Genomic DNA, 27,055 nt, shown 5'->3' with positions numbered 1-27,055 from the left:
AAAAGCATATGAGAAGATGACGTCATTTACGAGTTTATGCTTAAGTTCATACGATATGTTGTGTAATATACTTATACATACGCTCATATAATATATCCTCATTTTGCCACTAAAAATATATTAGTTCTATTGACAAAATGAGGACACACGATCGTGATTGTAAGTGCCCCGAATATTGACCAAAATATGAAAACTCTATTTTAATTATTAAGTCCTTTTCGGTTCGGCTATTCCACCGAAGCGGAGTGCTTGCTTACTTTTATTTTGTATTGTTTACTGGAGAATTATTAATAAATGACGCTGTTTTTCGTATCACAGTTGATTGTTATAGTGTCATTTTTGTTCATAGGCCTTAATATACATGGTATTGTTATTTTATGTAAACACACAATGCATATAATATATTAGCACACTTTTGCAAGACTCTTATTTAGATTCGGTAATCTTACTCTGTTTTTACATTTTTTCTATTTTGTTGGTATTCAAAATCTGTTAACCTGATATAAAATATTTCATACAATATAATACAGAGATTTTAATTTGTCATTCATTTCGAATATAATCCCGTGTTTTCAATCTATACTTTATTTTTAAAGACATCTTGCTGTTTGTGTGGACAAAGGAACATAATGAAGAAAATCCCTAAAGAGGAAATAAAGTGATTCGGAGGCAATGACAAATCCTCTCCGGGACAGACAAGAAATATTTCTGTAAAATGAAATGTGTGATACATTTTAAATATTTGCTATCCGCTGTTCTATAAATTTCCTTGTAAAAAAGAACTGAAATAATATAAATTATAATTAAAAATATTTTAACGTGTTAGATATTTTTTATAAAAAAATTTAATTGTTTTGTTCTCTATCAGGAAGTTATGGATTCTAATTCTGAGTCAATTTCGTGAATGAAGTTTATAGTTTTTCCGTCCTTTCCTCTGTATTGATGTGGAGTGGCGTGACGTCAGACATTCACGTTTCACGTGTCTTAAAACACACGGCCGTGCCCCTAAATTCTGAGATCGTGTAATCTCCTCATCGGGATATGAGCGTAAGGGAGAGTGCGCCTTGGTATACAAACATACTTGCCAACTATATTATCTCGTTCGCAAACAGCTGTGCTAGTCTTCGAGTTCGAGATGATATCCGATATTTTTGTATTAACATAATATTTGATTAAATGAGAAAAAATATTACTCTCAAATAACTTTGCAAAGCGACGTGATGCAACAAATTAATCTCCCATAAGCCCTAAAATATTAAAAACAAAATATCTTTTGTACGTAATGTTTTTATAGTTTTTAGATTTAAAAAAAAACTATAATATAGGGCAGATATATATATATTTAGCATGACACCTTTTCAAAATTATAAGCTGTATGTATAAGTATGGAGAACAGAGATATAGTTATTAATTGGTGTAAGTAGTAACAAAATTGCCTTTTTTATGATACGAACGACAAAGATGTCCCTTCTTCTTGTATTTGCAACACAACAATAGAATACTACTACTACTACTACTGAATACTGCTGCTTGGCGGTAGAGTATCTGATCAGTGGATGGTGCCTAACCAGATGGGCTTATAAAGCCCTACTATCAATATGGCTATATGGCGACCTCCGTTGTCGAGTGGTGTTAACACCGATTTTCATGGGTACGCCGCTCCTGGGTTCGATTCCCGGATGAGTCGATGTAGATTATCATTAGTTTTCTATGTTGTCTTGGGTCTGGGTGTTTGTGGTACCGTCGTTACTTCTGATTTTCCATAACACAAGTGCTTTAGCTACTTACATTTGGATCAAAGTAATCTATGTGATGTTGTCTCATACTTATTATTATATGACTTCTTTAAAATATTAGTATGATGACGAATTCGATAATCCAGTTCACCATAAAGTGAGTTAAAACCTTTTAATTTTGTTACATTGTACAAATACATACCTTCTCGAAATGGAAGGATTAAAATTTTCAAACCACGTTAAAGGTTACTAGTACGGAACGTATGTATATTCACTTTTACCTACATTTTCATTTCAATTATGAGTGATTAAATAGAATCGCAGTAGTTTTGGATAACATTCTGGCGTGTTCTATTACAGTTTTTGATAATTCGCAAATTATATTTCAAAAACGATATTAATTTAATACGTTTAATTCGAAATTTTGAACATATAAGTTAGAACTGTATTTTTAGGGATGTAATTTCATTTTGTTATTCATCGAAATGTTTTAACTTTCATAATTAATTGTTTGACAACTGAATCTAAATATTGAGACACCTTTCCCGATTCACGTTCAGTCTTATATTTCTATTAACGTATTTTTCATTTGTTTCAGATTCCGTTTGGACGTGGTCTTTGTTGAGGAGAATTTGAGCGGTATGTTTTTTTTATAAGCTATCAATTTGTAGTATGCGTTATGTAAGTAACATTAATCAATCGTAATTATACCGCAACTAATAGTATTGTATAGTTTTGATACTTGTAATCTGAAATGCGGCCTGTGTTAGACACTACGTAGCTACATCTACCTCAGTTCTTAATATGTAAATTTAAAGATTAGCTGCAGCAGTCCTCGTCTATAGAAGTGTCCCGGGAATACGACTGCCCAAGTAGTGCACATGTGTTTCAGCAAATTCAAGAGCACTCTCTATTTTCTCATCATTCAATTATGCTTATGACGCCAATGCGGGTGCTGGATACACAAGCGTCAGAATTTCATCCTATGAAATTTTCGCCGAGTTTTAAGCACACAACTAAGCGGTGCCTATTAATCATTATGGTATTGACGTATGTACGAGTATGATAATAGTTCAGTTTAAGTACATTAAATTTATCACAAAAGCGATTATATTTTAGTTATTTAAGCGATAAGTTTTGCTCTATATTATTTTAATTTAATTTAAGCATTTGATGATGAAATTGACATTCTAAATTCTAACTTTGAATAAAAAAAGATTAAATCATTTTTTTCTATTAATGCCTTGTCTCTCACTAGCTTAAATGACATGCTTAGCTAAGCTTATTTGTGTGAGATAGAGAAAACGTACTTTCAGTACAGTTGATTTAGAATGAATACTGACAAAGTATGTTATGAAATAATATTTCCAATAATCGTATTATTATTCAGCTAACGTAATAAGTAAAAACAATAAATTAGAAAAGATTTTCCTGCTTCTATTTTTAAAATCGTGTTCGATAAATGACAAAACGAATTCCGTATTTACTTTGAACTCCGTATTTACTTTAATTTCCGTTTCACTTTGAGTTTATTTTACCAACATCAAAAAAGCATTGTTTTCAATTTAAAATGTATACTAAGATAATGCTGTAACATTTATTTAATTAATAGAACACGTTCTTTGTAATTACTGCCGTACTAATTAAATTTCTCAATAAATTTTGATTGTGATTGGTTGGTGAAAAGTTTGATTTTGTTTAATTTAAACGTTGGTTGATTGAATAAACAATTAAACAACAGCGAACATATTTGTCTAACATACTAATAATATTCATAAATAATAATACAATAATTTACTGTGCAGAAGTTTATCTCGTGTACCGAATTTTTGTGTTTGTTTATTTTTTTCCTGCTTATTATTTGGTACTATTACCGAGCTAACTACAATATTATTGGTAACGTGAGCTCACCGTAGTTTCTGGGGAAAAATATTAACGATAATATACAAAATTCTCTTAAATATTTCTGCTCTGTATATTTCCCCCCAGTAAGAACAATTATCCGGGAAAGATAAACCCGACCTAAGGTATACTCATATGCTAGTATTGATCCTCCGTATACCATAAAGTTGACTATCAACACTATTGTATGGAGTTTCTTTTTTATTTAATATGTTTCAAATGTTAAAAATCATTTCACTGTATGTTGAAAATAGCTAAATTAATATTATTTGCAAGGTATTAACAAAATTAATATTATTTACAACTGAGTAAGGTCTGACGAAAGACAAAAATGAGCGCACTATATATGATTACATCAAAATCCCTAATACAATATCCATCGTAAAATATATTGACAATATTTTTAAAAGTGATCGCATAAGACAAATTTCTAAAGAGTTTAAGATATTTTTCTATGATCATGATAAGATATGTCTTGACAAATATATTCATAAATATTTGATCTATGTAATATAAAAATCAATGCTGTATACTTATGGTATTCCCTAACAAATTCGCTAACGATTGTGTAATGAAATACTAAATTGTCTACATTTCAGTTTGACTAAATGTCACTTATTTTATTAGTCGAATAAATACTAAAGTAATAATTTTACTTTTACGCGAGGTCAATAAACGTGGAAGTAATTTAATTATTCATATTTTACTATTAATATAGTTTATTGGTAGTTTCTGTCCATTTCAGGCATTTAATGGGCAATCCCGGAGAATTATAGGCTTACCGCATTCGCACCAAGCAAAAACGAAATGAACAAGCAATTGACTTATGTTAAGTAATAGTTTCACATTGGCAGATCCTAAATAGTTTCAACACTGCGACGCTCAATAACATATGATCGTTTGTTTATAGGTAATTAAAATTCAAAGGAGCGTTCCGTAATTTAAGTAGCTCATAAATAAATTATTTATTTAGAATAAACAATATCTTTCTAAAGTTTTATAAAAATATATATATGAAGAGTTTGTTTAACCTTATTAACAACGAACTTTTTTTATGTAAATCACTTTTGACACTGTGATCGACGAATCGCTTTTCATTTGTAATTATTACTAGGATGGATACAGGTTTGGCAATTTCATTATGTCATACTATAATATTTACCGGTAGTTTGTAATTAAATTATCCTGTTATACTTAATGATTATCACGCCCTACAATTGACGTATTTTTTCTCTCCTGATCTTGGTGACTTTGTTTCTATCAAATGTTATACTAAAAAAACATTTTAGTTTGTGACTCCAACAGGATTAAACGCATGAGCATAATTTCAATCTACACTACAAGTATTTAAGCCATATTTTAATTGACAAAATTATTATGTATAGTTATCACGATGCATTTGATATTTTTAATTATTCATTGATGGAATCGTCGCATCATCCAGACTTACCCATTGTCACTTGACGTCAGAGGGGTCAATGTCAGTCACCATATACGCGGCCGGCGTGCTCATAGACTCATTAATCCTTCCTCCCAGCGTCCTTACTCTCGAACCATTTATGATAAACAAAGAACAATTAAACAAACAATCCCAGTATAAATTCTGCAGCTCGAATATCATAGACATCAGTTAATTCATTAACATCACTAAACATCATAGTTGGTCCTGTTTGATCAAAGTGAAAGTTTAAAAATGAAATTCATTCTGTTATCAAGTTTGTTCGTCTGTGCTGTGGCTGAACTACCTCGCTTTAGACCGGCGAGGTTCAGGTTTCAACGTCAGGAGTTAGCATCGACGACAACAGATTCGCCAGCAGAATCGACCACTGAACAAATGGGACCATATCCACCATCAGGTTGGAGGCCTTCTGGTCAGGCTTTTACCCTGCCACAAGATACTACACCAACTCCAATAGACACATACGGCCCTCCAGAAGCTAGTGGACCGTACCCCCCCTCTGGATGGAAACCTCAAGGACAAGCATTTACGTTACCCCAGGAACAAACGCCGCCGGAAACTAGCTACGGAGCTCCAGATACCACGTATGGTGTCCCTGAAAACACATACGGTACACCCAGCACTGATTCAACAACAACTGATAATCCGGCTGTAGAAAAATTAGTAGAACCAGTGGACGTGCAGAAGAGCGTTGGTACATATTACGTTCTTTTGCCAAATGGACAGTTGCAAAGAGTGGAATTCGTAACAGAAAATGACATACAAAATATGAAATACACAGCGAGACTGCAGCTGCGTGAACGAGCCCCGTTATACGTGTTTGGACCTTAAAAATGTCAGCATTGGAATTTATTTTGCAGCGATGTTTTGTGTTTTGTTACAATAATTATGAAATTTAATTTCGTTTAAATAACGATAATTATACAATGGTAGAGGAATAAATGACTAAAATCCCAATATTTTAGTGTTCCCATTGTCATGAAACCCTCTTCACCTATATATAAATATCAAAGAGTGTACGTTTGTTTTTTATATTTTAAAAGCTTCTTTTGTACGTGCTATTTATATTCCCCTACGAGTTAATAGATTGGGACGATTTATACGTATATCGGTTGCTCCTGCGGCTTTAGTGTAATGGCTAGTATATAAGGCTGCAAGTCCTGATATACTAGAATCAGTCCCCGAAGTGCATTAATATAAAAATATATATAATAGTATATATAAAAAAAAAATGTTCGTGGCATGTAAATAATTAAAATTCAGATTCAATTTTTATATACTGACTTCCATGTATTCGTTTTTAAATTGATGGAGAAATTTTGTTACTTAAAAATAGTAAGTGGTGATAATGTTTAATTATATTTGTACCATAAGAAATAGACACAAAATTCGTAGACATATTTAGTATTTAGGATCGAAAACAAATATACCGTCTAGACAAACATTCAAAGTAAACCACGGTTTCGTTAATATATAATTCGTATTCAATGTTATTTGCTCTCCTATTTATTGAATTCATGCGTTAAGGTCATAGAATGTGAAAACAAAAACTTTTGTTTTTTGGCAATCAAATAGGTTAAAATATCGTTATCATCACTACATAGTATAAAACAAAGTCGCTTTCTTGGTCCTTATGTATTTACATGTATGCTTAAATCGAGAGTCGAGATGGCCCAGTGGTTAGAACGCGTGCATCTTAACCGATGATTGCCGATTCAAACCCAGGCAAGCACCGCTGATTCATGTGCTTAATTTGTCTTTATAATTCATCTCGTGCTCAGCGGTTAAGGAAAACGTCGTGATTAAACCTGCATGTGACAAATTTCATAGAAATTCTGCCACATGTGTATTCCACCAACCCGCATTGGAACAGCGTGGTGGAATATGTTCCAAACCTTCTCCTCAAAAGGGAGAGGAGGCCTTTAGCCCAGCAGTGGGAATTTACAGGCTGTTGTTGTTGTTGTTAAATCTTTTAAACTACACAATGGATTTTGATGCGGTTTTTCTTTATTAGATAGAATAATTCGAGAGAGAGGTTTATCGATATAAAACACGGACAATTTAGTAAAGAAACAGTGAACATTTTAGAAGTTTCTAATGTGATGTGATAGAGAAATTCTATAGTATATTTAGTATCAGCATTGCAGCCGTGCGAAGCCGAGGCGGGTCGCTAGTAATAAAAAAAATACACGTAAAATATAATATTTATAGTATTTCTATAACAGAAGCTCAAAAAACAGAAAATAAACGTTTTTATATATATTTTCACTTTGTGTAACTTTATAATGCGTCCGTTATGGAGTATCAATAACGTTCATTATAAAATGTATGGATAATTAAACGCTAGAATATTCGACAAAGCGATCGCAGCTCTAACACAAATGTTCACTATTCGAATATTACGGGTATAACAAAGGCACTTGTCGTGGTTTATTTATTACTAGCTGTTCCACGTTAAACGTTCCAGGTCCCAGCTTTGTCGGGGGCAATAGGGTAATGTTAATTAGGCCTCAATCTTCCTCAAGAACAAGGCAATTGCAAAAAGGTTTTTTCCAATTGGACAAGCTGGACCAAAGCTCATCGCGTTCAAACAACATTTTGCTTCCGTATTTTGGTGTAGATTGTTGTTAAAAAGGAAATATTGTATTAATTTACTTGGACGTAGGGCTTTGTGCAAGCTCGTCTGGGTAGGTACCACCCACTCATCAGGTATTCTACAGCCAAATAACAGTACTCAGTATTGTTGTGTTCCGGTTTGAAGGGTGAGTGAGCCAGTGTAACTACAAGCACAAGGGACATAGCTTCTTAGTTCCCAAGGTTGGTGGCACATTGACGATGTAAGGAATAGTTAGTATTTTTACAGCGTCATTGCCTATGGGTGATGGTGACCACTTACCATCAGGTGGCCCATATACTCGTCCGCCAACCTATAATATAAAAAAATATTGTCTTAATTATTCGGCTATATTCTTAGAAATTTCCAATACTTCAAACTTATCCTTTTTGATATCATTTGTTCATTAACATTTTATATCACTTGATAAGATCTTTACTCATCTAGACTTAAGCATTATTCTTTTGTTTTTTTATTTACCTGACAAGTGGTCACCTCTGCTCATGGACGTTAACCATTCCTTACATCGCCTTGGCGCAACCAACTTTGGGTCATAATATATATCATATGTTCCTGTAGCACTGGCTGAGTAACCATTCCAAATACACAACAGTAGTTATTACTGTTTGACCGTAAAATATCATGTAGGTGATACTTTCCCTGAGGATTGCATAAGTTGCAAGCACCATGTATATTTGTATTGAAATGTGTACATAGCGTACTTTAAGGGTGTCCCCATCATCAGGCAGGCATAGTGCCAAATATTTTATTCTTCACCGCACTGCAGCAATTTTAAATTAAATCTTTTCCAGAACGAATTATGATTGTTAAGCTTATATTTACTTGGAGAAAATATTTAATGTTCATTTTTTTAGATTAATTTAAAATACAATGCTTTATTTTAAATTATTAATCCTTAGTTAAGATTCTCGCGTTTTAACTGCTAGGCCACTTGGGATCTTTTTACCTTAATAATTATTATTCGAAATTCCGATAAGTAGCAAAAATTATAAATATATTTATCATAATCGATATTCTCACGGGGCATATAAAAGCATAATTACCGACCGCTTCACGGCGCATAAAATTAAAAATTCTCATTATGCTCACACTACATACGCTACGAGGTAATTTAATTTCGGAGTATATAACGCTCGCATATTGTAACATTTTCGATTTTAATTGCTGTCATTGATTGTGAGCGCTGTTTACAATACTTTGATCGAGCAAGGAAATTGTTATATAAGCGAGTGGTGAAATTATATTAGCTTTACCACGCACGTGTAAAATTTTGTACGAGTCTATAAATAGTTTGTTTTATTCCGTACTAGTTGTCACCCGTGCCTTTGCTCGTGTTTTAGGGGTTTGGTTTTCATGTGTTAGACAAAAAGTGGCCTATGCCCTTTCATATAAAAAAAAAATAAAATAAAAGAATAAAAATAATTTATTTAATTCCAAGTAGTACACTTGTTTATACATCGTTGGGTAGCCCCTTTTAAGTATATCAATACCTGTAGTAGGAGGCCCCGCTCTTCCCTTATACAATCAGCGGTAAGTACTACGAGACAGCAGTTACAAAATATACTATACTTTACATAATATTTTTCTCATACTAAAACTTAAATAATGACAATCACGGTAATACTATAACAAATTTTATCTAAAATGTGTATTATTATAACAGTATTAATATGTTTGAGGGTATGTGTGGCGTGAGGATGTGAGAGTATCTCAGGCGTAAGGCTTAAGCATGTGTTTTTGTGAGTGTGTTGGCTTATACATGTTGTGAGCAGTGTTTGTCTGTGTGTGTGTGTGTGTGTGTGTGTGTGTGTGTGTGTGTGTGTGTGTGTGTGTGTGTGTGTGTGTGTGTGTATAAGGGACTGCATGAATGCGTGTGTTTGTGTTTGCCTTGTTTATTTGCAACAGTTTGTTAGGTAAATAGTAAAGTTTGTTAGTAAATAATAAAAGGTTGTTTCTTGGAGATCAAATTTGCTTCATACCAAATTTAATAAAATTTGGTTCAGCGGATTGATAATGAAAGAGCGACAGATAGACAAAGTTACTTTTACATTTATAATAATAGTATAGATTAAGCAAAGCCAACTATGGCCTAGTACTGTGCTAATACGTTTTTTGAAAGAAGCATTTTTTCGCACATAAATTTGTTTTATACAAACCTTTTTGTATTGATAGTATTCCAGGCTATATTTTATGTTTCAGCTTTTTTACTATTTCAGTGCCGGTGATTTATGATTGTTTTTTCAATGTTAGGCAACAATGGAGAATACGCGATTAAAACCCGGATTAGAGAACCGTTACTGTTTCGGATGAAATTTCAAAAAGATATACGACCGAGTGGGTAGCTTTTGATGGTTTATACAATGTGCTATCGAAATCTTTTCAGTATTTGAATATCTTTTTTATTTATTCGTCTGTTCATTACTACAATTGGATGTTACCTGCCGACCAGGATTTGTTCGGATTAATTTTAAAATAAATTAGTATTACATAAATAAACCTGAACAAAAAAAATGACCACAATCATCGAAAATGCCTCTATATTATTATGTACATACTATCTGTATTCGATTTTTTAAATACAGTAATAACGTTTTTGCTATTTTTTAGTATGGCAACCGTTACAAAATATTGTTTTTTTTTTTTTTTTTTTTTTTTAAATAAATATTTAGATTGAAATCAAAGAGGCTTTTATTTTCAAATTCAACTTCTTTCATATTCGCTCGTAACGCCTGACGCCTGCTCGGTAATTATCTTGTCTGCATATTAATTAAAGTATTGCGCAGGACAGGAAAAAGAAACGGATATACTCGTAGAATTTGAACGGTTTTAAACATTTATTTTCATTTGATTCTAGTACAATATAAATGTAATACACCTATACGAATTAACAAGAAAATTTTTTATTTCTATAACGGCCATCTTATTTTTTTTAAACAAATGTACTTAAAAATTATAAGAAAAATGTAGCGCGTTTTAGAGCTTATTAAAATATTTTTATACAAATAACTGCGGTTAGTAATTTGATTATTGTTAATAATTCATTTTTTTTTATTAATAACTAACAAATTACTTATTTCCATATAAATCATTTTCATCAGCAAAACCCGTAATTTAAACCTTTGGCATTGCGCTTGATTTTTCTTTTTGGATACGACCTGAAATATTAAAGAACGTATTGTATTGTTGAAGCCAAGCCGCCTCATATACATTAAAAATAAATACATTTTTAAACAAAAACTCTTAAAAGAAAAAGAAAACCCCGCTGAGTTACTTTCGCCGGTTCTTTTTATGTCTTAAGTGTTTCTTTCCGAAGTATATTTTTGACAGTAATTGAGTCAGTACATTGAATAAAGATTTTAAAATTGACTTGATTTCTACTATTTAATCATAATCAAATTATACATAAGATTTAAATGAAAATATTTTTACATCCAATTTTTTAATTAACAGTTCATACATAAAAACCAAAACAAAATTAATGTTTCGTTTTTGAATGAACTATTGTGAATGATAAAGGAACACTTTGATCCCATGATTGAAATCATATTGAAGATATACGGCGTGGGTGACACCTCTTATGAGAATAATATCTACAGGTGGATGTGATACCTTATCATCGCTTGGCTCATTTACGAGTACCTTGATCAAGTCGTTGATAATTTTATATTTGTTAGATAAATCGTACTAAAGAACCCTCATAATACTTGATTTTGTTGTAAATGTGCTTGTAATAGTCTACTTGAATAAAGCATATTTTTTATTTTTCATTACGAAAAGGTTTTTATTGCTGTATTATAGGTATTAAAGTGCATATTTTCTGAATAACATGAAATAGATGTATTATAAATTGAGTAGTTTATTCACAGCATTTTTATTGTGTTGTATAAAAGAAAATTATCAATACTTACGATAAGCTGCGATACCATCAATGTAGTTATCCTTCACAAGCCAGAAGTTAATGAACCATTGAACGATTCCCCTGCAACTGATGTATGCGAACAGAAGCGAGATCCAAGTGGTGTCTTCATCTCTCCCCTGAGCGTAGTTCCAGGGAAACGGTTTGCTGATCCAGTAAAAGCTTCCAGGCTCGGCAATGTACTGGAGTATTGCAACTGAGTAATTTACAGATTATAAGTAACATGTAGCGATATAGATATAACAAAAATTTATACTGATAACAAGGCCTTCTAAGACGAATATTTGGAGCTAATTTAACGTTGTAACATATATACATATGAATCACGTTTGCATCTGTCAGTTTCTACTTACCATCAGATGATCTATTTGCTCCCCTATTAGCTATTATATTTAAAAAAAAACTGCTAAATTAATAAAAATCAGGAAATAATTAAGGATTGATCAATTTAATTATCGCTCATTATTTCGAGTTCTCAATTTAATTCTTTTCCGCTAAACTCGAAAGGCTCGACCTTTTATTATCATATTATATCATGAACATAATAAATGTAATTTTTTATCAACTTCCATAGAATACCATACTTAGTAGTAAATTGTTTAACAAAAGGTCGTACACAATATGTGTATGGTCGTAGTTTCAGTGGGGCAACTAGACACGACATACAAGACATATACCCAAAAATATTATTGGGAACACCTGCACCTTGCAGGTTAAAAGGTTTGAAGTTTTTTCCACCACATAATGCCAGTGCTGGCTGTTACATATTACACATAAAATAAGACTTCCTCATGGTGTTTTCCTACGCAGCTGAGCAAATTAATTAACACTAATTAAGCACACGAAGACTCATCAGTGCTTACCGAGGATTAAAAAAGCATTTCTGCTTAAGATTGAGAAGTAGTCAAATATATGGCTTGTTCAAAAATAACATGATAAATTTTAGTGCATAGAATTCTCGTCTAGGCTTATTTAATAGAGCAAAGTTGACCACAGGCTTCCTAGAGCGATATCCGATAACAACCTACAAGTTTAGACACCGACGGTCCATTATCAAAGCCCTGAAGGCACGAGATCCATTTAACTATCGAGTCTTCTATTAAGAGCTAACCGATCTTAAGTATTAGACAGTCAAGATTGGCAATAGTCACGGCGTCGTCCTTCGATTAACTCTGTAAATGAACTCAAGCTAAAATACAGTGAAAGCGCTGTTTGAATTAGATGGGAAATATACAAACTGTGGTTACGTTTTGGAAAACGTCAAATATTTGCTTAATCTATTCTTATAATTGAAGGAAATTTCTTGAATTTAGTTGACTATACTGGTTATAGTGCCAGTTTAACTCTGACCTCATCAAATGAGATTCAATTTGTTTATTAAAATAGTGGACATTTTGGAACATGGTTTCACGTCTTATGTCATATATAAGATATATATAAGGGGCTAGGACAAATGAAACTTTTGATGTAGGTATTTAAAATAATAAAATCTTCTATATAATGAGACAATATTACATGATAATAAAAAAAGTCACCATATCTACTATGTATTATTTATTCAAGTAGGCTCATAAAACCATTTTTGATTCATTGTATTACATTATAAAATGTAAAATTACCATCGACGCTGAAAGCAGATTTTACCGAGAAGAATCGACAATCAAGGCAGTAGCTACAGTTTTCCACAAGTGGCTTACCATAGACTGATAATAATAAAGCTGTGACAGTCCGGCTTACGTAGTAAGCTGTAAATATTACTTAAATAAATTATTATTATGATACAAAATGTATGTAAATTTACTTTCATTTCTGGTCATTTCGATGTCTTTTAGGAAGATACCCATGAATATTAAGTCAACCACTAGAGAAGTGACGCCCGTGAGAGTGAATGGTAGTAATACAGCGTAGAAACCACAGGATCGCTGACCGTGGGTCACGTTGACGATACCCAGGAGCAACCAGATCACGTGAATGCTGAGCCATAAACGAATTTTCCTGTTGGCAAATTTTAATTAAATCCATTCCACATTTAAAAGGTGAAGTATGAAGAGCACAATGTTTAATGAGATTTATTGCTGGGCTATGAATTGTCCGTCTTGAAATTATAGCTCGTAATTAAACCATCTAGCTCAATGCTTTTGTGTTACTTTTACCATTGTTCTAAATGGTTTATTACTGTTCCATACTGGTATTTTTAAGTTTTAAAAATATATACGTAATTCGAGTTTTTGTATTTCGAACCTAATTTTTTTTCATCTCTTAGGTCTTTGTTATTAAGATATAGTAAAAGCCTGTCAAAATCAAGCTAGATATTTTTAGGAATAATATTTGAAGCCTTCTTCTCTATGTAGCTACAGTAAAGATAAAAAAATTAACGTATGACAAAAACACAGGCAGCTTTTTTTAATGAAGTTAGTTAAGAATAAAATTATTGGGTTAATACGCGTGTCTTACTTGCCAGTAATATACATAGTCGTAATAACTACTATATATTATACATGTAATGTATGATATACCTCCTAAAGCTGGAAGCGACTTCGTTTTTAACAGGCCAAATGACAGTCGAATAGAATTCATAGTCGTGGTTGATTGATATGTTGTAAAAGTATATCCTGCCACAAGCTTCCGGGTCGTATAGATAGAGAAGTTTCATTAATGTGACCTCATGAAGTTCTGAGCTATCAGGCGTAAAACTACAGTCGAGAGTCCACCAGCTTATGAGGACAGAAATAATTGCTAGAAAAACAAACAATCAATTGTGTATAAGTAAAGTAAAACTAAAGTAGCAGTCTGTTAATTTCCCATTGCTTGGATAAGGCCTCCTCTTCCATTAAGGAGAGGGTTTGGAACATATTTTATCAAGCTGTTCCAATGCGGGGTGGTCGAATGCACATTTGGCAGAATTTCGATGAAATTAAACATACGCATCACGATGTTTTTCTTAACCGCCGAGCACGAGATGAATTATAAACACAAATTAAGCACATGAATATTCAGTAGTGCTTGTCTGGATTTGAACTCGCAATTCTCAGTTGAGATGCACGTGGTCTAACCACTGGGCCATCTCAGCTCTATCAAAAAATCAACTGTGTATATTCTTTTAATTCTTAAGGGTAATTAAAATGCTAGTATACTCAAAAACATTTTTAATAAGAAATTAAACAAATTAATTGTCAAGTTCATATGTCATGTTACATGACTAAAACAAATAAATAATGATGTTACACTTACTTTGATATAGTATAACTAAAATACTCCAGATTTGGAGTGCACCCATCACTATTGGGTTTGATAGTTTATTTGTAATAGAATTTGAAATTAAACTGTCATTTGAGATCTTATTCTAGTTGGCCGTGGTTAGGGATGCCATCTATCTGGAGTTCGCCGCATTGGTTATTACTTGGAAAGCATCCGAGCTTTGTTTAGGAGAAGTTCTGCATAGTTGTATACAGTCCGAATTTAAAAAGTATTTCATACTTTTATAATAAATTACGTAATATAAAAATTAGTAATATTATTGTTGGATAAAGTGTGTAAATGCCTTTGCTATTAGATATAGATTTAGGATTTCGAGCTCTCAATTCCTGCTGTTTCATTTGAAGATGGAACTCCTAATAACGGTCAATTGCTCCGCTCTGAATTTGATTACATAGTAGAATATTAATGGGTGTTCCCTCAGCGTGATAATGAAAAATGTGATGTCTCCTTCAAATTGAATTTCTTTAAGGAGTTTTTTTTTCCTTTCGCATTACCGTTTGTAATACCTCTGATTAATTGTACGCCATTTGCTTTCATGACAGGTTTTTATTAAGGAGTTGAAATATTTTTAAGAATTAATTTATTATGACGATGAAGAAATATTAGTTTAACTCATAAGTTCACATTCTAATCACATATGAAATAGCAGTTTGTATAATTATACGTATTATGCGAGAACTATTATTCGATCCGATAGAAATGTTAGTGATCTGAGCGTTTATTTTTTTTTTTAGTTGACATTATTATATTTTAAGCGTTTTTCTAATACATACAAAAAAGTAAGGCTGAAAGTAAAACAATTTATTCTTAAACCATAATTAAAATAAAGTTACACATCTCTTCCGTTAATAAATACGAAAATTGGTACTTAGTAAGTTTTTAAAAATAGAATATAGATTTAAAGGTTTGCTTGGGCTGAGGCTTAAATTCTCCCGTTCTATAATAAAGTACTTTACTATCAAGCGGTTCTTCATATTTTGGTTCTGGAATTGGAAAATTTTCTTGCAATATCAATCTAGTTCTTACTTCACTTTTCTTTATTCGACGTCTTATTAAATGGAATATTCTGCAGCAATATATATTGAGAGCGAGACCAAAACCTCCTCTTAGCCAACATGCACTAGCTATCATTGGAAGCCATCCGCCAAAATCGTCGTAATGCTTAATCTTCATTTCCACACTCCAACCGCTATATCTAAGAATCATTCCTTTGGTCAGGCTTTGTTGAATATGTGCAATGTAAACGATTGCCATTGACAAATCAAAAACAATGACAAATACACTCATGTAGAACATAGAGCCCAGGAGGATTTTCAGGAAGCCTAATTTGGTTGTTGATCTAAATATTCTGAAGGCAATTGCTACTAACAGCCAAAATACATGCACGATGACGCTTAGCTTAACGTATCTGTAACAAATGCAAATAAATGCATGTTAATAGAAAAATAACTACTCGTAAATGTTTCTCTATTAAGCGAAGCCCTTTTGGTATTTCCCAGATCTACTGACTTCTCCTGAAATTGTTTTTGGTCATTTCGCCTAAGATCGCAAAATATAACTGTTCTACAGAGCCAACATAGCTTATTTAATTTATATTATTTTAATTAAATTTAATACCAAATAAATTCGATCATAAAAATAAATCAATGTTAAGATACTATACTTTCTAGTTTTTGCTGATACTTTAGTAGATACAGTCACAACTGCCGGCATCCATTCAATAGGCAGTATGTTCAGTCCAAGAGTATTATTACTAAATTGTAGATTCCATATAGATCTCGAACCACGAAGGCTGTAACCGCAGGCAAGGGGATCGTAAAGATACATTATTCTAGCTAGCTTGTCGTAATCATATGTCGAATGCTCTGGAGACCACATGCAGAAATCTATCGTAAATGCTCCAGCAAACACTAATACACCTAAAAAAATATTTTGATTAATTGAAACAAAAAGTCTTTAAAGTCATTATTTTTTAGAAACCATAATGTGTAATAAAATAGGGAAAAATTACGGCACCTTAACATGGATTTAACTGCCATAAATTACGTGTAGATGTTGTTATAATTGTTTAGTACCCACCCAGTGATAAGAGGAAAATTTTGAAAACCGATTTTATGGTTGCGTTTTTTATTTCATATTTTTTGTTCTTTTTGTTATTTGTAATAAAAGTACGTGAATTTTTTTGTATTTGATTATCCTGTACTATTAGTTTCGTAAGAACTGTTGTACATTTGTTCCAGCCTATAGGCAGCACTGTAAATATGCCTCTGCACAAAATAGAAGATTTACAAGAAGCGAGTTCAACATAAGTTTCTTAACGGTAGTCTTTTGAAAACAAAGTTTATTAAAGTCCTGAAACGGATATTTTCAACCCCCTATTCAAGCGCTGCAATGCGGATCAGTTTCAGAGTCTAACTCAATCTTTCACTTGGCACATATTTTCTTTGCCCTAGTTTATTAATATTATTTTATATTATTTATAGTAAGGCTGTAGTTTTATTTGAACTAAAAGCGCTTTTTTGCCGTTCTATTATGTATTAATAGTACTGGAACATACAATATTAGTATTAAAAGTATGAAAGATCGTTTCGTTGTTTTATTCATTTAATCGTTAACATATAAGTTTTATTTTTTGATTGATTTATGATGTTTTGAACTCAAAACACGAATTGACAAAAGTCAGAAGATTAGTTCAATCTAATAAAATCATGACCTCTAAGATGCTGAAAGTATGTGTGTGGAAGTGTTGTGTTAGTTTTTGTTGAATTTCTTACTGGATATACAAATTTTAGTACATAAAAATATTTTATTGTTAAAAGAGCTACTACTTAGTTTCATCACCGTAACCCCATCTCATTTGAGGTTAGTGCAGAATATTATAGTCTTTTTCTTCCATACTTCTCTGTCTGACATCATCTCTCAGGTAACATTCTTTCCAGCTATGTTGTTTTTCACACAAGCCATCCATCGTTTCTTTGGCCAGCTTACCCCTATTCTTTCAAATATTTGCTCAAGAACTTTCTCACAACATGGCCCTTATTTCTCCGCATAACATGTCCATATCACTAACTTATAAATTAAATATTAAGTTAATTCTAGAAAATATTTTTTAGAATCGTCTTAATATTTAAATGAATAATCCAAAATGTCGAGCCGAAAGTAATTTGAGGAGTCTACTTGAATCAGCAGTACACCCTTGATTGGTACAAAATTTACTGATATAAATATAAATCGGGAAATAATAGCCTAAATGATTACGTAATGTTATGTTATGTTAGGTTATGTAATACTCACATTGCGTAATAACCCAATTTACTATCCAGGCACAAACTATTTTATCTCTCGGCAAGAGGCACACCTTCACACATGGTATAAAGCTATGTCGAAGCACTTTACCTTTTTCGTATTTCCGCCCATTGCTACTAATATCTTCATCGTTATCAATTTCGTTACGCATTTTACTATAAAATCATTGTTTATCCTTACATGTCAATGAATATGTCAAACTCATTTTATTTTTATATACTTTTACTTTACTTTTTTTTACTTTTTTTAATGCCACTGTAACACTGGTATTTTTAATCTGCAATAATGAATTTATGAATAAATTACATTCGATTATTAAAAATAAATAATAAATTTAATAACTAGAGTTAAAGAACATTGTTATTTTTTTTAAATGTAATATAATATCGATAGTCTTACTCAAATATACAAATTGGTAATCGATTTCACTCACGCATATACAAGGTAAGATGATTAACTACAAATTAGTTATATCGTTTGTCCTGAACAAAATACAAATAAGCTGTTAAACGTAATACCGTTTATGTGACAGACCTTGACATATTAGACAGTGATCACTTTTGTGTCTCCATAGAGAATGTGTGCTCAGTGATTGAATATTATAGAAATTACAGTCAGAGTAAGACAACCTTCGTCAGTTTTCAAATTAATTCCTTTTTCAAGTCTTTAACACTTAGTACCTTTTCAATCTAAGCATCAAATCATTGATACGCAATATGTCATTATCGATCGGTAAAACAGATTATCGCTCATAGTGAGCACGCGAAAATAGATCTTAAGGTGACGAACCTTTTCTTACCGCGACTGTACTTATTCTATTAGTATTATGTACTTGAGTTGTATATAATTTGTTAATATATACTGTTACCATACAACGAAAAATAACATCATAGGTATATAATTACTTATTTTTTGTATCATAACAACACAATGAAATTATATACATGTATGTACAATTCTGGCTTATACCCGAGGCTTTTCCGGTTTGAATGGTAAAAAATATATGTCGTTCGAGTATATAAGAAATACTGCGGAAATTTTATTATTATTCTTTACAATGTTTACGTGATGGAATGTTATGTATAAAACATGAATAATGCCATCAATATTTTCTGTGTCAATTGATATGTACAATACACCGCTTTTATTCAGTAATCGAAACATTTTAGTGTGTATACGTAGTTAGTTATATATTTAAAAGTTAAAAGCTGATTGTAGTAAATGCTGTATTATTAAGGAAGTAATTATTTTGTGTTATGAATTTTATTTGGTGGTAGGGCTTTGTGCAAACCCGTCTGGGTAGGTACCACCCACTCATCAGTTATTCTACCGCCAAATAACAGTACTCAGTATTGTTGTGTTCCGGTTTGAAGGATGAGTGAGCCAGTGGAACTACAGGCACAAGGGACATAACATCTAAGTTCCCAAGGTTGGTGGCACATTGACGATGTAAAGAATAGTTGATATTTCTTACAGCGTCATTGTCTATGGGTGATGGTGACCACTTACCATCAGGTGGCCCATATGGTCGTACGCCAACCTATTCCATAAAAATAATACTAATTTCATTTCTGTTCGGAAACTTTTACTTCATCAATACACTGCCGACAATGAACATTGCTTGTAACTATGCTAAGCTGTTAACATATTTGTAAAAGTTTTTTTTTAACATAGTTGTCAATTTCAAACCCTTACTTAAATCAAGAAGGAAGTTTAGTGCACTATCAAAGAGTTTACAGCTCAATAAGATTAAGGAGACTTAATTAACTAAACTTTGCTTTCCCCTAGACGTAGTCCTAAGCGCGTTTACGATCGCTTTAGAATATATTTATTGTTTTTTTAATGACTGCGCCAATGCGGAATTAAGTGAAAATAGATGCTTATGTATTGAACTATAGGCATTTATAAGTACAATATAAAATTATGAGCCATTGTAAATATTACAATGACGCAGCTATTGTCCGAATTTATTATTTTTTATTTATGATCTAAGCCTAATTTTAGGCTTTTAGTATGCAATTAAAACCGATTTAGAAGCTTAGTTTGGTGTTGGTAACATACGGATTTGGGAGTATAGTAAACGCAAAGGTAACTCATTTTAATGAACTGTTGTCGAATTAAAAAAAAAAACAATATAATAACTTTTCTGTACTGTTGTAGCCTAGCAAATGTTTTTAAAACATTTGCTAACGTTTAAATCAAGATTAAAACTTCATGTCAACTCAACTTCAATTTCATTATACTAATAAATTAAATAATTATTATCAGGATGTGGTCTTCTTGAATTCATAATGAATTGGTATTTTTTAGAACATTCTCGCATAAAACAAAAAAAGGTCATTTACTCTGAACACGTAATACACGTACGTGACAAAGAAAGTAAAACTGTTTGAAATCACCGAGTCTACAGCCTAATTGTTATGCAAATACTTAACAAAAAATATGTTACGTTATTGACCTCGTCTAATCTAGCTAAAAGTATTTTAGGATTCCAGCACTTTAAGATTATGCTTTTATAAAAAATGTTGTTAAGATAAAATAAGAAACTAATTAGTACAACTTATTTTTATTGTCATTTCGAGTTCGAGATTTTCATAAAATAAATAAAAAATGAATGCTATTCAAAAAATCACTGAAAATACTTTACAATTTAAATAAATGGTATCATATAAAATAGCTTATACCTGTTCCATCACACATATTTTATAGAATGTAGAGATTAAATTTTAATAAAAGTAAATATTTTTAATTGAATAGCATTCATTTGTAAAATTTTAACTACACTCTTATTTGAACAGTTGAACGTAGGCCGCTGATTGATATTGGGGTACTGCAGTGTAAACGAAAATTGGAGCACGATCTTCTTTTCTGTACTGTAGTCTAGCAGTGTACGCCATATTACGAATATCATTTTCAGTTTGGAATTGTACTCTTTGGAGCTGAGATCCGGGCAGAAGAACGTAGTAAGCTCCTTGATTACTCACTACCTCAGCATCTTTCTTAGGCTCCTCTTGAAGGTTTTCTTTTTGTTCCTCATTTTTGGTGTCCTCGACACTTTCTACTTCATCGTCTTTTGGCTCCTTCTCGCTTTCCTCTTGCGGTACTCCATATTCAGTCTGTGGGGTCAGATATGTATTGAATGGAGCTCCGTAACTGTCGGCAGGAATTCCATAATTAGTCGCTGGTGGGGAGAATTCCTGACGAGATGGTAGGTTAAATTCCTTTGTTGGTCTGTAGCCCGCTGCTGGGTAAGGTGCTGCCCCCGTTTCAAATCCTTGACCTTCTGCTTCTTGTTTTTGTGACCTGAATCTTGCCTGCCTGTACTGAGGCGGTTCAGCCAAAACTGCAGCTGCCAAGAGAACAACACAAACGATGGTCTTCATTGTTGTTGCTTTGGATGCTTGTGAGCGAATGATGCCATGTCCTAAATTGCTACCACTTTTATACTTATCTCGAAGTGAGTGATTTTTCTATCAAATTTCCGTCTTGTCCGGATGTGTCATAGTCTCCTCCATCATCGATATTCTGTCCGAGTGGATAACGACATTGGCCCCCTAAGCGAGGATGATCAGTTGTGTAATGGCCCCCGATTAGGTGAACCTGTCATTGTTCATTGCGCGTACGTGACGCGATTCTCAACGGTTCTGGTGACGAACTTACGAAAATGCCTAACGAGGCGCTTTAATATTCATGACTCGTGGAGAAATCGCTTTCTTTGCGACGTTGCTAATTAGGTCTTTGTAATATTATTGCGGGTCTAATGGGTCATGGTTTGAGCAAACGGTAACTGTTATGATTGCTGATAACCACAGCGGTGTTGACAGAATTAATTGAAAAAATTGTATAATGTATGCATAATTCATTGGATTCTTTATTTAAAACACACGAGGTCAATTTAACAGGTGAATAATTAAACGTGGAATTATTATATTCATTAATTATTGTTAAATTTAGCAACGAATATAAACTGACATAAAGTAAGCTTCTCTTTTATTTAATATCGTGACATAGGTTTTTTCTATAAAAAACATAATGTAAAAAAGTATAATGAGATTTTATTTTTATACTATGTCTGCATACTCTTTCAGGCCGGACATCATTAATGGACATAGACGATAGTCTAGGGGTTACATATTTTATATTTTTTAAGTTATTTTTAAGTTTGCTATAGATCTGCCACAGATTAAATCATAAACATTAGGAACATATCGCTATTATCTATAGTTCAATTTATTTGTTCATAGTATTATTATTTTTAAAATATGATTAATCTGTATTTGTTTAGCATACAGCTTCGCTCGCTTCGCAGTTTGTTATTTGAAATGCCATGTATGAATATGTCGGGTATCCGTATTAAATAATAATCGATGAAGACGTTATTGCATATAAAGAAAAAAGTAAAGTAAGTAAAGAAACATACACATTTAAAGCTATTTTTTTAAAGATAATTAAATAATTGATAGCGTTAAAAATATCAGAAATATGTTTGTACTAAAATTATGTATGCAAGTATTTATATAGAAAATCAGTTATCGATCAAGAAATTTGTGTTGATTCTTAATTAGTTAAGCTTTATTTTTATTTTTTATTTAATTAATTAATGTGCAATTAATCGCCTACAGACAAAATATCAAAAAATATGCCAATGTTAAACTTATAGCTAAAGAAAAAAGTGACGACTATCGTCTGTATAATAAAAAGAAGTTTGTGAAATGAATGCATAACATATTTGTCAGACATTCGTTAAAAATTTCACGCACGCCGGCAACACGCGCCGGTCAGCGCTCGATCGTACGTTTATTTCGCGCCCAAAATGGCTGCTTGACATTTAATTACGCGGGAAAACGGCTCTGTCCATGCAAGCAATTGCGAGAATACAGATGATAAATAACTTTGTTGTTTTTCGCGATAGTCGAGGTTGGATTTAATAAATCTTTATCACGTTCCGTGATTTCAATGAATATTAATTGTAAGTTCGAAAAATAAATATTGGGAAGAATATTTTATTTATAGAGCAGTCATTTTTGATTATGTACTTTCGTTTCAGATCATATATTGGATATATCAATATTTTTGTATTTAATTTTCAAAATAATGTTTTTTTTTTAACTTTACGATTTCTACAATCTTTTTATTACATTTTATAGGCATGTATTAAATTTTAATTTTATTTTCCTTACTCGTGCAGGATAATTGTTAATGCAGATTATAAAAGCATATCACGAACATTTGTGACATTCACATTGCGAAGGTTCTAATGCCTAGAAAGGTCTCTTCCTCGTAATGAAATTCTGCAATGATAGAACTAGTTAAAAATACGTTTTAGGAAAACTAGTTGACTAAACTGCTCTTGAACTTTTATATAAACATATTTTAGTTCCTTAATGATAGTAGCATAATATTCTATTATTTATGTAGAGGTTCTGAATTTTTAACTTGCACCAAACCACTTGGCAAATAGATAACTTTTACTATTAATATTATAGTTTTCGGTTTCTTTGATTAGTTTAATGTACCCGAACTGAAGGTTTCCAAGGAATCATTGAAATTTTCAATATTTGACTATGTATCTATTGTTTAATTGGTTAAGGAGATGATTAAGATTAAGTGTGAGAATAGATTATATGAGAGATATCGCCTAAAATATTCAAAATATGTAACCAAATTATAATTACCAGGGTAATTAGAAAGCAATGAACTTTTACAGTATATTGCTACGGATTATCCGTCTGTTGCGGGTTTATCTGCTCGGAACTAATCTTGCTTTGAACCTAGGGTGGTTGTCACAATGCTTTGTAGCCCATTTAAATAATATTTATTGATGTGCTCTTATTATAGAATCCGTGTTAAATGTACCCCTCGTAGCAAGATGTGAAATTGCCTAATCCGCAAGAGTAAGGATATCGAAGGTAAATATTTTTTTAAGAACGTTGTAAAAATTACTCAGCTTCCCCAGTTGCTCTTAGTAATTTTTTTTTTCTCTATTGCTACAAAACTTTTTGTATTATTTCAAAACAGTGTTTCATTTCCATTTACTTCAAACTTATCCAGTGAAACTTAAATGGTGTAAAAATGAAGATATAATGATTGAAATATAGGTAGTTAATTTTGTATCCGGCGTAAGTTCTAGGCTTCAAACTCGACACAACTGCATAACCTTTTGTAACGGTGTACGGAGATTAAGTTAGCAACTTAGTTTTACTTTGAAACGCTCTCATTTTGTTGTTTTCTTTTATAAATTTTTGTTCTAGTTTTTATACTAAGTTGCTTTGTAAAAGTGGCATTAAAGGTTTTTATTGTTTAGTAATTAAACATATTTGATAAATTTTGTGTAATTAATTTTTTATGTATTTGTGTAATCGCGTATGTTCCATGTCTATATTGTTCATAATCAAAATCTATGGAACAAAGTGGTAAAAACTGACCTAACCTAAAACAAAATAATTGAAATTATTAAATGGGTTTGTTCTAGATGAATGAAAAAAATTTGTTTAACGAGAAATTACTCCAAAGCTTTTTTGCTAAAATAAACATACTTCGAAGATTATGACAATTATCGAAGTATTTTTTTTTTTTACATAGTAATTATTTGAAGTTATAGTTGATTGAGACTTGTGTAAGTCAATATAGTTATCAAAAGTGTACATGCTTAGCCTATTTTCCAATCTTAACTTTTATTTCTAATAATAATGGTAAACATGAAAATTGAAAATATTTACCTCATTAAATTAAGAGACATTGTGAATGGGTTGTGAATGAGTTAATACTGAATTCAATCGGTTGTTATTTAAAAGTCATTACCAAGTGTAATCTATGTGATTTAGAAACAAATGTTTTAATTTATAAATTTAGAAAATCCAGTTAGTAAGAAAAATGATCATAATCTATTTAAGTTCTATACCCAACGATAGACAAACTTAAACGCTCGAAGTTTATCGAAGTTGAATTTTTACAAAGGTTCTGTAAAAAATACTCACGCTGCTGCAGACAAAACTAAATTTTTTACGAAGTCATCCAATCGTTTACACAAAAGCCTTCCATTGTACGCCCCTTGTTTATAAAGATTCGTGATGATTAATTGAATGATTTGAGTTAGTAATAGTCGATGGAAGGAAATCACAAATAGCATTTATTTTCCGAGGTAGAAGACAAAACATCACTACTTCCAACTAACAAAACGATGTTTTCACGCATATTTTTTTGTGTTACCATCACAAAAAATAGATTGATTTTTTTTTAATATTAGTTTCTTAAAGCTTAGTGTATTAATAATCGCGTTATAAAGAATGAAAATAGTAAAGACCAACTTCAATCCAAATTTGATATACTTACATTTTATAATGTTTATGCATTTCATGTGAAAATTTATTGGTGGCAGATTTTCAACCAACAATCATTGGGTAAGATTATTGCGTTAAGATACATGGATTTATCTCCTTTTTAAATTCTTCATTATCACCAAATTAAGTTACCAACCTGCTCCGATATATTAACATAATGTGTATCCAGCTGATAATTTGGTTGAAGTTACAGGAGATTACTCTTAATGATATAGCTGTGCTTAACCAAGTGCACTACTCTAGAATAATTAAATTATGATAATTATTTCCTTCATCGGATTTCGGTTCAAGTAACCTACGAACAAACGCCCTCATTGTTCTCCGATTTTATTTAAACACCCCATTTGCACGCAATTATCCTTTACGCTTTGCAATCATTGTACTAATGAGAAAGCCTTTAGCCGGATATTCCGGGTTTTTTAAATGTTTTATAAAATATATTATACGAATCTTTTCTTTGTATTTTTATTTTATTCTCTCATTCGTTTCAATTAAGTAAAATTACAACGTTTGTTATACTGAAAAGAGTTCGAAAATTACCTGTCATTATTGTATTTGTATGGATATATATTGTCCAAAATGTTTACTTATTCTCACAAGCACTTTTGCTAATAAAACTTAAGTTGTCTGACAAATTGGACATCTCTAGTAATGTTGTTTTTCTATCACATATTGTATAGTTAACTTGGTTAACTTAATTATTGCTTAATATGAAAATTTTAAAAGAAGTTATTCTTACTTTCATATAGTTATCGACATAAAGAAATATATCAAAAGTTACGTATTATTTATTTTGATGAGATTGTTGTAAGGTCGATTTAGTTAAACAAATATGTAGTATCTATATCATCGAACCAGTATCCTAAAATTTGACCAATTTTTTTATATCGAAAAATTTGTTTATTTTTATTTGTCATCAGTTTCGTGATAATTTTCAAGGAATAGGATTTTATTGGTGTAAGAAGAGTGTCACGGAATTAGAAAGGGTCAAGAACTGTTATTGAGCGAATACGCCAATACTGGGCCAAGAAATTCGTGTATTAAACAACTTTAAATACCATCATTTAACTGGATGTTGTTAGTAAATATACATATTTGTATGACTGAGATTCATGCATATTTCCTCGCCATATTTTCCTTCACAGCCGAGCATGACACATACACAAATGTTTCACGCGAAGGAATAAGTATTACACCGCCATTGGATTTTAATCCGTAATCTTTGGTATAAATACTAAATTAGGGTCAAATTTTAATGTATATAAATAATTTGAAAGTACTTTAGGAGAATAAAAGTTTTATGAGCATTTTATAAAGTTTTACAAACTTTTTTGTTTACAGCACTTTGCAAATGAAGGAAGGAAGTGCTCTTAATACTGGCGAAGTTTCCTTTGTGTATGGGCAACTCAAACATTAAAATGTTTCACAATAAATATGTGCAAAGCGATTAGTTACCTTAGAAACGGTTCACTGGTTCCACAGATCGTAACAGAGCTAATTCGA

General features: G+C 31.7%; 5 protein-coding genes across 5 annotated transcripts in view; 2 read left to right on the top strand and 3 right to left on the bottom strand.

The window, feature by feature from the left end:
- LOC124543504 overlaps positions 1-27,055 on the top strand; it is a 209,503-nt gene that overhangs the window by 86,791 nt on the left and 95,657 nt on the right. Inside the window, exon 2 of the mRNA XM_047121727.1 lies at positions 2,335-2,375. The gene's annotated coding sequence lies outside the window, so the exon portion shown is untranslated. The remainder of the gene's footprint in view (positions 1-2,334; positions 2,376-27,055) is intronic.
- Positions 5,254-6,056, top strand: LOC124543511. The gene has a single exon (XM_047121734.1). The coding sequence runs from the start codon at positions 5,332-5,334 to the stop codon at positions 5,926-5,928; it is 597 nt and encodes a 198-aa protein (XP_046977690.1). The 5' UTR covers positions 5,254-5,331; the 3' UTR covers positions 5,929-6,056.
- LOC124543890 lies at positions 10,844-14,925 on the bottom strand. Its single transcript, XM_047122210.1, has 5 exons — positions 14,880-14,925; positions 14,165-14,384; positions 13,450-13,643; positions 11,641-11,844; positions 10,844-10,887 (listed from the first exon to the last, which is right to left on the bottom strand). The coding sequence occupies exons 1-5, from the start codon at positions 14,923-14,925 to the stop codon at positions 10,844-10,846; spliced, it is 708 nt and encodes a 235-aa protein (XP_046978166.1).
- Positions 15,775-18,363, bottom strand: LOC124543889. Its single transcript, XM_047122209.1, has 3 exons — positions 18,201-18,363; positions 16,570-16,825; positions 15,775-16,314 (listed from the first exon to the last, which is right to left on the bottom strand). Exons 1-3 carry the CDS (start codon positions 18,361-18,363, stop codon positions 15,786-15,788), a joined length of 948 nt encoding a protein of 315 aa, XP_046978165.1. The 3' UTR covers positions 15,775-15,785.
- LOC124543512 lies at positions 20,777-21,648 on the bottom strand. Its single transcript, XM_047121735.1, has one exon. It carries the CDS (start codon positions 21,593-21,595, stop codon positions 20,999-21,001), a length of 597 nt encoding a protein of 198 aa, XP_046977691.1. The 5' UTR covers positions 21,596-21,648; the 3' UTR covers positions 20,777-20,998.

Source organism: Vanessa cardui, chromosome 3 (genome assembly GCF_905220365.1).
Source record: "Vanessa cardui chromosome 3, ilVanCard2.1, whole genome shotgun sequence".
NCBI classification, from domain to species: domain Eukaryota; kingdom Metazoa; phylum Arthropoda; class Insecta; order Lepidoptera; family Nymphalidae; genus Vanessa; species Vanessa cardui.
Note: the sequence above shows the minus strand (reverse complement) of the source record. Positions and strands in the feature narration are given on the sequence as shown.